General features: G+C 37.0%; 1 protein-coding gene across 10 annotated transcripts in view; it reads right to left on the reverse strand.

Annotated features, from left to right (window-relative positions):
• The window catches only part of ERC1 (ELKS/RAB6-interacting/CAST family member 1), a 423,805-nt gene that overhangs the window by 262,369 nt on the left and 147,415 nt on the right, over positions 1-14,021 (reverse strand). For all 10 annotated transcript variants that reach the window (XR_009505264.1, XR_009505265.1, XM_059935032.1 and 7 more), the window contains exons 10-12: positions 12,639-12,779; positions 11,561-11,701; positions 5,612-5,805 (exon numbers count right to left, since the gene is read on the reverse strand). Coding sequence is in view for 8 of the 10 variants with exons in the window: in XM_059935032.1 (XP_059791015.1) it covers positions 5,612-5,805; positions 11,561-11,701; positions 12,639-12,779 (476 nt within the window). In the remaining 2 variants the exon portion in view is untranslated. The remainder of the gene's footprint in view (positions 1-5,611; positions 5,806-11,560; positions 11,702-12,638; positions 12,780-14,021) is intronic.

A 14,021-nucleotide genomic window follows, 5' to 3' on the forward strand; every position in this document is an offset into this window, starting at 1 on the left:
TGCAAATAACACCACAGACTAAATCTCACTCCCGGCATGATGGGAAAACGACCCCATTCTTTGTGTTCAAGCTCAGTTCATTATGTTGATCTTGAACTACAGAAGTATAGATTCCTCTCACTTACCAAAATGAGGTTAACAGTTACTGCTTTAGCAACTTAGACAGTTAATTCAGGGGCTAACTACCTTGAGCCTGAATTCTGAGCAAACTGGGAACACCCTTGCTTTAAAAAAAAAAATCTAGCAGCTCCAAATCTTATGAATACATCATATACCAGTTTTTTAATACAGCCAGTTGTTTATAAACCAGAATGTAGTTCCCTTGGAAACATTATAAACACAGGTTATCTTTCCCTGCTAGTCCACAAAATTTAAGTTTAATCATGATGTAAAAGCCTAGAACTAATAGTTCTAGATGAGGTCTGGAAAAGACAGTTAGCAAAGAAAATGAAAGCAACCATCACAAAGCAGGAAAACTAAGTTTCCTCCTAATAAAAACCTAATATAGATCTACTTATGAGACTGGCCCCAAAATGTGCTTATGTACCTATACATATATGTGTGTGTGTGTGTGTGTGTAAATAACAACACTGATTCCTGGTTCTCTTGCCTTTGTCAGAATAGTACCAGTAGCAGCACACTATCCTGGCTTTCCCTCTCCATTTTACATCTCCATCTACGCTACAGTTCTAGGACCTAAAATTAGGAGCCTAGGATCCAAAACAACCTGCTAGCCTTCTATCCAAACAACCTCTCAAGCCATTATCATTTAATACTGGTCACAAAAATTAGAAGACCAGACTTAAGAGTCTGAAGTTCAACAAGAAGCCCCTTTTCTATAATAATTCTGTATCCTGGGGCACACATTGAGTATGTTAAGTATTACTTCCCAGGACAGCTCAACCAGACCGCAAATGGAAACCTCCTCACTGAAATTTCTAGGTACCGGCAAGCTGTGGAAGAACGCCTCTGCCAGCATCGCCTACAGAGGAAAAGTCCGCTCCTTGCTGGAGCTTTCGTCTTCTGAGGCTAGATGATAAACTCCTGGAAGGCAGAGATTTTGTTTGCTTTGTTCCCTTGTTGTGTCCCCAGAGCCCAGAACAGTGACCAGCAAATAAGAGCCTTCATAAGTAGAAAAATTAATTCATTAATTAATGAAGAAGGAAAGGGTATATTTTGTGGCAAAGAGGAGAGTGAGTTATGGAGAGAAAAACTAAACTCACAGATTGGCTATTATTCTCAAGAGCTTGATAACTACAAATCTTACTAACAGTAGTGTTTTTAGAGATGCATATTTAAAGGGAGAGTAACCAGGTAAAAGGAATAAGGAATAAAGAGAACTTTAGGGTTTTCACAGATTAAACATGTCTAAGAAAACATGTCCTTTCTTCTCATCTTTTAATCCCTCTTATAAATTTCAAAACACAACCCCAAATGAAATCTACATCCATTAAAATTCCGGTTTTTATATTCCCACAAATCAGGAAATATAGTAAATCCAAATTTCTTATAAATTAAGTTACACAATAATATTCTATTATTCTTTACATCACTGAAAATTCCTAACTTTCATAAACCAAAGGCAATCCTTGATACCTAAATTATGTGAAAAATCAGAAGATGGGTGTCATTCTCCAAACATAAAAGTTTCTAAGTGGGATGCTGAATGTAATTTAAATAAACCTCACATTAGAGTAAATTGAGGATTTCCAGTGCAAACACCAAACTCTGCAGATTCATTAGTGCTTCTGTATCAGAAAAAAAAATGTCATAAAGCAAATACAGAAGCAAAATTATGCACGGGGGATAATGCTCCCAGTATACTGCCATGGCATGGGTATTTAGCTAAAGGGACATGAGTGAAAGAGCAGACAACAAGCAATTCTTTCAGGAGTCTGAAAAGATACTACTATCAGAATTTCATCAGCCTACATTACTAAACATTTTAAACATTATGCCAAAGAAAAGGCTATTTATTCATCATGCATCTAAACAGAAACTATAATATGCTCACTTTAGAAGAGAAATATTCCAATTTACATTTTGGGTTCCTCATGCTAATCTAAATCAATCTACTTATATAACACGTCAATCTTTAGGTTTGTTTTTACTATTATTTTCTCCCTTAAAATCATCTGTGGAGACTATCCAGAACCACCAGGCGATGACTTTCTTGAAGTGACAACCTGGGTAGGCTACAGCACCCAGTTAACTTAATCCAACACTAATCTAGATGTTGCTATGAAGGTATTTTGTGGACATAAGTAAAGCCTATAATCCATTAAAGTAAAGGAGATTACTATCCCAGATAATCGAAGTAGGCATATCTCAATTCTTTGGAAGGCCCTAAAAGCAGGTTTCCCAAGGAAAGAAAAGAAATTTTGCCTGCGGACCACAGTTCTGGCCCATGCCCATGGGAGTTCTATCCTGCAGGGGATCTCCTCCTGACAGCTTTCCCATACACATTTCAGACTTGCTTAGCCAGCTGCTGACAATCATGCAAGACAATTCCTTGTAATAAAACTGATATATATATATCATATATATATAAATATATGTATGTATCTCTCCTACTGGTTCTGCCTCTCTGGTTGAACTCCAACTGATACACACCATAGTACGGAATATAAATTTAGAAATAGTACTTCTTAGATTTAATTGGAAAAAATATTTTGTATTTGCAGATGTATGGGTAGGCCTACATAATCCTCGTTTTAAAATTGCAGTAGCTCAAGACATAGGTACAACACTAAATCATCTGACAGGAACTACTATTGTTCTGTAAGAGCAGTGTAAGGGACTATTTGTTTTTCTCAAGACCACAAAGAATAAGTCTGGGAATTCTTCATGATTTAATCTAAACCTATTAATATTGGAGACTCTTACATAAGTACTAGGAAATTTTAAAAGAATAATAAGAATTTTCTTTAGCCCAATGATAACATTCTGCTGTCATTTTTGCACTTAGAAGGTTGCTGAACACCCAGTAAAAATGCATGCTACTTCCTGAATTAGGGTGTGGCACTACCGCTGCATCGCCTGAGAGGCTACTACTTAAAGGGCACTCCAGCAAAAGAACCACCACATAAAAGATGGGCTAGAAACCAAGAATAAGACAATTATATCCAACAATATCAGAATCTTACCAGAGAGGACACATACTTTATCCACAAGCAATGGACCTAAGAGGTACTGTTCAACTGGATATATAACCGGCTGGTCTTTAATTCTGATCAAGCAAAACCCCCAGCAAGCCCCAGCAGCAGCAAGAGTGGCAGCAGCAACTCCCCTAGTACAGAACTGTAGCCTTACGTAACACTCACTTTCCCAGGAAGTCCCAAACAAACCCCCCCGACGGTGCAGGGACAGAAACGTGGCGTGGAAGGTACAAAGTGCGGGAGGCTGGCTTCCTGAGAAACAGCATGGCCAAGAGGGATATGAACACAGACAGACACAGAGACCAAAACCCCAATGGAATAGGACCAGGATAAGACAGGCCAAAAGAAGGGTGAAGAAACTCAGATGATAAATGTCAGGGAGCCAGACACCCACACCCAGGAAATAGTGGAACAGCAACATAAGAAGCAAACGGTTAGTAAGAAACACAGCAGCCACGCACACGCAGCTCAGTACTAAAACTCTGCGAAGAAAAGGCATAAAACAATCCCAGTCATCTTTTATTCCCATCTTAAACTATGCTGCTCAGTAACAAATTACAAAGCCAGTAGCAATTGAGTTTTTAAAACTGTCTTTTCTTGGTAGCCATGAAACTGTGCGACGAATCTTAAAATAAGATTACAATGTTACATGACCAGAGGACAAAACTCTATAGTACTTTTTCAAATTTATAAGTAATATTCTGTGGAAAGAACAGATCATTTATAACTCTTTCCCAAAATGAGAGAAATATAGTGGCTAATAAAAGCTATCTGGTGTGCTTTGGATATCAAATATAGATTTAATTCTATTTCTTACTCTCGTTCAAATCACGTCCATCTCCCAAAATCAGTATTGGGTCCAAAAATGAATTGAAACATTTTTCAAGCAAGGTATCTGGAATAGCAAGCAATAATTTCAATGCAGAGTTCTAATACAAAAAAATCAAACTGAAAAATAAAACTTTATCAAGAAATTTCTTTTCTGAAATACTGAAATACATTTAGTGGGAAGTCACTAATCCATCAGAAGTATCGTATTTTAAAATCTATGAAATTAAGATTTGAATAAAAGTCTGATTTCAAAAAAAAAATTAAAAATAAATTAAATCTATGAAGTACTGCTGTTGATTTCAGGGTGACACAAAAGCAAAGAAAGGCATGTACTTATGTTAAGTATGTAAGGAGAGAGTGTGCGTGTGTGTGCATGTGCATGTGTGCTGGGGGAAAAGATGCAGTGCAAACAGGGAAGACGTACAAAAAACATACATAATCTAATCTTGAGACTCTGATAATCTGTTAATTTTGACTTAAAGAACTTTATCCACCCATCTTATCCAGAACCAGACCAGAAAACATGAATAGAGTTAATATCAAAATAAGAGGAAACAAATGAGTAGGTGATCAGCTCATTTATTCACACTTTCAACTTAGTGAAGAAGAATTGTGAGGGTTGGACTTTATCCTTTTAGTTTTTTGAAAATCAAAATTCTATGGGTACAGAACAAGAGGAAAAAATTACTTCTAGGGGAAAATATCAAGTCTACCAATATCCTAAAAATTTTAAACTTAGTAAACAACTTATGAAAGTAGTCTACTACTTCCCAACATTCAAGAGCATGAAAATAAAATACTTCTATGAATCAGGCTCAAAGGAGTCACACGGATTAATGCCTTCATTCTGTCACTGCCAGTCTCTCTGTTCAGAATACAGTGATTAATGCAGTTCTACTGGAAGAACTATTTCTATGCACTTGTGAATTTATGTTAAATACATGGTGTAAAGGAAGAGGCCAAGAGGCATACGCTTTATCTTTAGTACAAAATACCCTAACAAGAAAAAAAGGCAAAGAAAATTCCAAGAGAGCTATCTGGCTGGTTCTGTTTAAACAAAGTTCATTTTGAAGAAGTCAAAGTCAGAGCTCAATAAAAAATCACATCCAAATCTCCTAAATTGTCCTCAAAATGTCCCTCCTTCTAAATTTGACCTATGTACCAATGTAATAGCTTGCTTCTCCACAATACAGAGTCTAAAAATTCACAGCCCAAAAGAGCAACGGCTCAACATAAAAGGTCTAAACCAATTAAAAATGTTAACTCCTTGAACTTGAGGTTCATTTGTTCCTTAAACAGATAAATAAATAATGAGAGAGCAAGTGGCTATCTGCACTCTCTTGATTAGCCAGTAGAAAACTTTAACTTCTTAATCAATGAATACTTTCTCTTTCCAATCAATGATGCTGAAGTCCACAGCTTCCCAATCTATTCCCACTCTGTGTTGCCGTTCAGAGACTGCAACAGTGAAGTTACACTGACTTAGAATAAAAAGTAGGTAATAAAGTAAATTCAGAGAGGCAGATATATTGGAAAAATATGTCCCAAAAAGTACATAGTTTTAAAACCATCCTTCAACCTCTCTAACATAGAGAGTGCCTCTTCAGCTTCCCTTTCCTTACCTTTCCAACTCAGCAATCTTCTTATCTTTGTCATTCTTCTCATTTTCCACCTCCTTCAAGATTTCCAAGAGGCGGTCAACTTCTGCCTGGGCCTTGCTAGAGTCATCTTTGTACCTGGCAATCTCTCTCTCCAATTGCTGTATTCGATCACTCATCTCTGGACTGGCTCTGGCTTCCAATGCTGCCTCGTGTGCCTACAAAGAAAATGTCCAAATTCTATCAGATATACATACAGTGGCAGTGGGCAAACCATGTCCCCAAAAGCCACCTATACTCCAATTTCAACAGGGTATTATCAAACATCTAATAGCTAGTCTTCAATTTATAAGGTTCTTCTCTGCTTAAATATTACATAGACAAAATATCACTACACAGTTACATTTTTTTTTTATAACTGGAAGTTTGTACCTTTTGACCACCTCCACCCATTATACAAACACACAAACACACACACACACACACACACACACACACACACACACACACACAGCCCTCCATTTCTGACAACTACCAATCTGGTCTCTGTATCTATGAGTTCAGTTTTTGGTTGGTTTTTGGTTTTTACATTCCACATATAAGTGAGATCATACAGTATTTGTCTTTCTCTGTCTGACTTATTTCACTGCCCTGCTTTTAAAATGTAATAATGCTAGGGAAGCACTTATCTACTAGAATGGGATAAAATCTGAAATATGATATTTAACAATTATTCTGGGTCTTAACATTTTATTACTAGACTCTTATCTCAATCTTACATTAGGAAATATGCTCTCATTTATTTTAAGACATTTTTTTAAAGTCAAAGGTTTTTTTCTTTTCAATAAGGCAATTTCCAATATAAATTAAGTTTAGAAACAGACATGATAAAATAGTCAAATTCATTCAACATATAGCAGAACTGGAAAAGCTGTATAAGACAGGTATATTGTTAATTAAGATCTCTGTGATCTACTTACAAATTCCTGGGCATAGGTTAACTTATTGAGTCCATAAACAGTTATGTGTTAATGAATAAAACTAAAACTGATTCCAAAATATAATTAATAAATTGTTTTTATTGTATTATTATTTTAGATTTTATTCTAAGCAGCAAAATTCATACAAATACCTTCATAAAACAAGAATGAGTAGGCCTGTTCCATACGGGAAACTACTGGAACTTCAGTTCCAACATGTAAAAAACTCAGAAGTCATCACTACTATTCTTACAAGAAAAAGTTGAAAAACAGAAAATCAACGACTTTTCTAGGACCTATCAGAGAACTGAGGTCACAGGAAAAATTACCCCTCCAACATCAAGAGACACTGGCAAACCCACAGAGCTGAAGCTGAGATCTGCTCACCTGGAGCAGAAGCTGTGAGCAGAAACACTTAAGTGGTAATTTTAAGGAACTGCTGCGGGCTGAGTGTGGACATACAAGCAAAAGAGTGAGGAAAGTCCCAGGGCCGGCGGTTTTAGGGGGGCCCATACTTTCATGGGCTTTAATCCAGGAACCACACCAGGGTCTCACAGTGAAGAGCCAACAAAAATCCCCTTGTGGTTCTGGCTGCAGGAGGGGAAGAGTAACAATTGTGAAATATGCCCAAAGTGTACTCTATCCAAAGACAGACCCTCAGGAGTAAAAATTTTAACAGAGCTTTATCCTACCTGGGGAAAGGGCATTTCTCCCACTCTAGCCCCTGCTAGTAAAAAATAAGACTCATATATTTGACACAGATGTTGGAATTATCAGACAGGGAATTTAAAGTAACTATGATAAATAGCTAAAGGCACAGGACTTCCCTGGTGGTCCAGCGGTTAAGAATCCGCCTTCCAGTGCGGGGGACACGGGTTTGATCCCTGGTCAGAGAACTAAGACCCCACACGCCGCAGGGCAACTAAGCCCGCGCGCCACCACTACTGAGCCTCCATGCCTCAACTAGAGAGGCTGCATCCCACAAACGACAGAGCCCATGCGCTCTGGAGCCTGTGCGCCACAACTAGAGAGCCCGCGCATCACAATGAAGATCCCGCGTGCCACAACTAAGACCCAATGCAGACAAAAAAAAAATAAGTAAAATAAATAAATATTTTTAAAAAATAGTTAAAGGCGCTAAGGGGAAAAGGAGACAACACCCAAGAATAGAGGGGCAATGTAAGCAGAAAAATGGACACTCCAAGGAAGAATGAGAAGGAAATGCCACATATTAAAAACATGTAAGATCTTGCTTATAATGTGGAATCTGAAAAAGGTGAACTCATAAAAGCAGAGGGTAGAAGGGTGGTTGCCAGGGGCTGGGGGTGGGGGAAATGGGAAGATGTTGGTTAAAGTGTACAAACTTTCAGTTATAAGATGATTAAGTCCTGGGGATCTAACGTATAGGATATTGACTCTAGTTAACAATGTTGTGTTGCATACTTGAAATTTGCTAAGAGAATACATCTTAAAAAGTGTTCTCAACAACCTAAGTGTCCATCAGTGGATGAATGGATAAGAAAATGTGGTATGTACGTATGTATGTATGTATACACACACAGGAATATTACTCAGCCATAGAAAAGGGGGAAAGTCTTTTCATTTGCCACAATATGGATGGACCTTGAGAACATGCTAAGTGAGATAAGTCAGACAGAGTAGATAAATATCATTATGATTGTACTTATATATGGAATCTAAAACAAAAACAAAAAGACCAAGCTCATAGATAGAAAAGACCGGTAGCCTGCCAGAAGTGGGGAGTCAGAGGTGGGCGACATGGTTGAAGGTGACCAGAAGGTACACATTTCCAGTTACAAAACAGTAAGTCCTGGGGATGTGATGTACAGCATGGTGACTATAAATATGTGCTGCATATGTCAAAGTTGCTAAGAGAATAAATCTTAAAAGTTCTCATCACAAGAAAAAAAATTTATAACTATGTATATTGATGGATGTTCAATAGATTTACTGTGGTGATGATTTTGCAATAGATACAAATATTGAGTTGTTATGTTGTACACCAGAAACTAATAAAATGTTATATGTCAATTATACTACAATTTTTAAAAAGTGTTCTCACCACACACACGAAAAAAGGTAACTAAGGTTGATGAATGTGTTAATTAGCTTGACTGTGGTAACCATTTCACAATGCATACATAGATTAAAGCATCATGTTGTACACCTTAAATATATACAATTTTTGGCATTGAAAAAGCTGAGGAAAAAGAAAAGAATGAAAATGTATATTGCAAACTCTAGAGCAACCTATATTTAGGTTGGAGGAGGGCGTTGTGGGAGCAGTGTAATAGGAAAACATCACTAATTAATTAAAATGAAAAGTTACAGTTGTCCAAAATGAGAGAAGGGAAAATACGAAAAGTAAAATGGCAATTAGCAGAAAAACAAGTAATAAATCAGAGTAGGGGGAAGCCACCAAGTCCTCTACCCAAAGATAACTTTATTTTTTCTCACGAACCTAAACACAAAGTTTAAGAGATCATAAAAATGACCAGCTATAGAAGTATCATAACAAGGAGATTAAAAATAAATGAAGAGAAAATGTGGGATTGTCATAAATAGGCGAGTTTGGAATATTAGTGAATAACATTTATTACTCTTGACAGTTACTGCTCAGTTTCATAATCCTAAATACATCTAACAGTCTTACCTTCAATATTCCAGTATTAAATAGAAAATTACCACCACTTATTTAGTGAGGGGGAAAAACGTCCATTACCAAATCTGAATTAGTTAATCTCAAAAAAAGTATTTTCCTACTTATTCAAAAGTAACTTTAAGCTACTGGATTTTCTTCCTTTCCTTAGCTTAAGAATATGATTTCATTTCTGGCATACCCTAAATAACGATTCATCACGAGGTGTTCATGCTGAACACACCCAATATATGTCAAAAGAACACCACCAAGCCTCAAGACTAGGCTGGGCGCCCTTCTCATCAGGAATCACAGGAACTGGACCCAGTTAATCAGAGTTGGTGACTCAGAGATAATAAGTATGAAAGTGCTTTGAAAACCACAAACTGCCATATAAATATTAGAGAGGTGTAAATCAATGAAATGGATAGTAAATACCTGTACCAAATTCTAATATTCACCGGTATGGGTGACTACCACTGTTAAATTATCTCTTTCCAGGAAGCCTAATGCTAATAGAAGAAAAATATCAGATAATTGAGATTTTTACATTGTGGTCTTACATTTCATCTATAAAGGAGCTGCATATTTTAATCTTACTCTGAATTGCCAATTTTCTAAGAGTTTGGGGACTCTCAGGAGTAGAGTAAAATAGGATAAGAATGCCAAGAGAATTAATCAAGGTATAAATGGTATTTTGAATTTTAGGAGATTATTACTCCACTGGTAAGTTATTCCATATGGACACTATAGAGTTTTCTACTATGCTGTTAGTTAAAGCAAAGCAAGAACAGTAATCAAGACAGTATGGGACTGGCACAAAAACAGAAATACAGATCAATGGAACAGGATAAAAAGCCCAGAGATAAACCCACTCACATATGGTCACCTTATTCTTGATAAAGGAGGCAAGAATATACAATGGAGAAAAGACAGCTTCTTCAATAAATGGTGCTGGGAAAACTGGACAGCTACATGTAAAAGAATGAAAGCAGAACACTCCCTAACACCGTACACAAAAATAGACTCAAAATGGGTTAAAGACCTAAATGTAAGGCCAGACACTATAAAACTCTTAGAGGAAAACAGAGGCAGAACACTCTATGACATAAATCACAGCAAGATCCTTTTTGACCCACCTCCTAGAGAAATGAAAATAAAAACAAAAATAAACAAATGGGACCTAGAAACTTAGAAGCTTTTGCACAGCAAAGGACACCATAAACAAGACGAAAAGACAACCCTCAGAATGGCAGAAAATATTTGCAAATGAAGCAATTGACAAAGGATTAATCTCCAAAATATACAAGCAGCTCATGCAGTTCAATATCAAAAAAACAAACAACCCAATCCAAAAATGGGCAGAAGACCTAAATAGACATTTCTCCAAAGAAGATATACAGATTGCCAACAAACACATGAAAGGATGCTCAACATCAATAATCATTAGAGAAATGCAAATCCAAACTACAATGAGGTATCACCTCACACCAATCAGATGGCCATCATCAAAAAATCTACAAACAATAAATGCTAGAGAGGGTGTGAAGAAAAGGGAACCCTCTTGCACTGTTGGTGGGAATGTAAACTGATACAACCACTATGGAGAACAGTATGGAGGTTCCTTAAGAAACTATAAATAGAACTACCATACAACCCAGCAATCCCACTACTGGGCATATACCCTGAGAAAACCATAATTCAAAAAGAGTCATGTACCACAATGTTCATTACAGCTCTATTTACAATAGCCAGGACATGGAAGCAACCTAAGTGTCCATCAACAGATGAATGGATAAAGAAGATGTTGCACATATATACAATAGAATATTACTCAGCCATAAAAAGAAACGAAATTGAGTTATTTGTAGTGAGGTGGATGGACCTAGAGTCTGTCACACACAGTGAAGTAAGTCAGAAAGAGAAAAACAAATACCGTATGCTAACACATATATGTGGAATCTAAAAAAAAAAAAAAAAGTTATGAAGAACCTAGGGGCAGGACGGGAATAAAGACGCAGACGTAGAGAACGGACTTGAGGACATGGGGAGGGGGAAGGGTAAGCTGGGACGAAGGGAAAGAGTGGCGTGGACATATATACACTACCAAACGTAAAATAGATAGCTAGTGGGAAGCAGCCACATAGCACAGGGAGATCAGCTCGGTGCTTTGTGACCACCTAGAGGGGTGGGATAGGGAGGGTGGGAGGGAGACACAAGAGGGAGGAGATATGGGGATATATGTGTATGTATAGCTGATTCACTTTGTTATAAAGCAGAAACTTAAAAAAAATAAATAAAGCAAAGCAAGAAATTGGAAAAGTTTTCTTTAACCTTTTTCAACTGCGAGTCCATCTTCAGACACTCTTCCTTCTTCTGCTCCAAAGCAATTTCTAGTGTCTTAAGCCGTGAGTCCTTTTTCAGTCCTGCGGAAGCCAGGGAAGAAGCATGCTCTTTCAGATCCAAGAGTGAAGCCTAAAAGAAGCAACATACATCTAGAATAAATACTACTTATTAACAAAATGGAGATTTAAATTCTTAAATTTATTTTCCTGGTGGTTTGTAGTTTCTTTCCATTAGCATATACTGACATATTTCCATTTCAAGAACATGAAATACAGAACAACAACATTAGCTCTGGCTTTCAAGTTCTAACTAAAACAGAATGAATTCCCAAGAAATAGCAACTGAATAGTGATTTAAAGAGCTCTACCAATACATATCCATTCCCACAAAATAAATGGAAGTAGATCAAGCTTTGTGAATGTAAGCAGTCAACCTTAGTAGCTACACTGACTTTTTTCTTCTCTTCTAATTTTGGAAGAAACATTCTATTAGAAACTTAAATTCCCATAAATTTTCCTAAAGATATTAGAAAGAAAACCCTGAGAATGTCCCTAAAGCTCATTATTATATGATCACAAGGCATTAGGCATTTCTGCTATTTAGGTGACATCGACAAGATTCTTCAAAAGTAAAATCAAAGTATATTAAGTCACCTAATTGGTCAACAATCATTTAAGATTTCTCTGCCAATGTTGAGGTGATTGTTAAGAGCTGATGTAAATAAACTGTCCTCCTTGTGCATATTCCGTTCGTCTATCAGCTTTCTCACCATTAGCACAATATTTCTCCAAATGTAACTGGAGAAATACTGTTATTTTAGGATCTGTAAAACGTCATTAACAAGTAAGAAGCCAATTCATAACAGTTGGAAGAGGTAAGACTTAGGAAATAAATGATTCAATCTACTATATCTCTGCAAAGCTTCCTGAAATAATCCCTGCTACAAGAAGATTCTTTAAATCTTCCAACAGACCCTTTTTTTATATGCATTATGTAAACACCAACAACATATACACACAATGCACTGGCTAAGCAAATCAAATAATTCCATTTTGGTGATCTTGACCTCTTTCTCTGAGAGGTCGCCTTGCAATAGGCTGACTTTTTCTTTCAGGTCTTTAAGATCTTTTTTGTAGTTATCAATTTCCTCCTGCTTTTCTCGCTCATCGCGGTCCCGCTGGTCCTTTAAGCGTTCGATTGTCCGCTCCTGATAAGAGAGCACATCAATACATGAGAAAATTCCTTTCATGCTTCTATCATATGACTGCAATTCAGCTTCTAGCTGATAAAATTTCACACTTCCATCCTCCATTCAAAAGACAGTGATAGGTCGTTAATAATTTACCTTTTAAAGAATTCAACCTTCCAACCTATCTTGCCCTAACATACATCTGGTTTTGTTCTTTTGATTCCCCTAGGTTTCTTTTCCTATAACCTTAATTAGTATTAGATGTCCCTAGAGTATTCTTTTGGAATAATCTCATTTATTCAAATCCCAAGCAACAAAAAACTTATACATATACCCTAAGGACAATAAGTAGCAAATTATTTCTTTTCTATATATAATTCACATGTTGCCTACAAAGCAATGGAAACAACTCACAACTCACACAGCAAACAGGAGGAGGTTGGAGAGATTATGATTTGTTGAGCTTAAAGCATAAAGAAGGATAAAGAAAAGAGAAACCATTAAAACTTCTGTCAACAGATACTCAGGAAGTTTGAAAGTTGAAGCAATTTAATATATTTATGGGTATCATTTCTGAATATATTCGGGGATCAAGCCTTGATCCCTGGGCAGGAAGCCTGAAACATTCTGAGTCCAAGAGGCTTAAGGAACAGTAACCCTATCCCTTAAAGAAAAAATAAGAAGAAGAAGAAGAAGAATCCAATTAAAATGCCCCACCAAGAGTCCTTAAACCTCCTCCAAGACATTAACACTTGTCATGTTGGGCCACTTCTTTATTTAGTCAACCATTCCTGAAAAAACTAGGTTTGCTCATGAAGGCAAAATGAAATGGCAAGGCCACGACTAGAAAAACAGCAAGTACACTGTATTAATAACTAAAACCCACGAATATATTAGATCCCGATGCGGCACAGTAAAAGAGAACTAATGTTGCCTCCCGATGGTCAGTGTCTGACATTCCCACATCACCGAATTCTAGCTGACCATACACATAAAAAGAAGATAGTAAACAGGGGGCACATGGCTGATTCTTCAGAAACATCAGCCACTGCCCTCCAGGACGGAATCCATCCTGCCTAGCAACAGGTGCTTAAATTGGCAACAACAAAACGAATCTTCTTTCCCTTACACTGGGTACGTCAGCAACAGTACAGGCAGCTCTTTTCCCTTTTGCCAAAGCGACTTCTTCTGTCTCCTCTATCAAGTCTCATCACTAAAGTGACTTTCAGATTAATGAGAAAGCAGAAGAAATGTGTCTGT

This window comes from Balaenoptera ricei, chromosome 10 (genome assembly GCF_028023285.1).
Source record: "Balaenoptera ricei isolate mBalRic1 chromosome 10, mBalRic1.hap2, whole genome shotgun sequence".
Taxonomy (NCBI): Eukaryota; Metazoa; Chordata; class Mammalia; order Artiodactyla; family Balaenopteridae; genus Balaenoptera; species Balaenoptera ricei.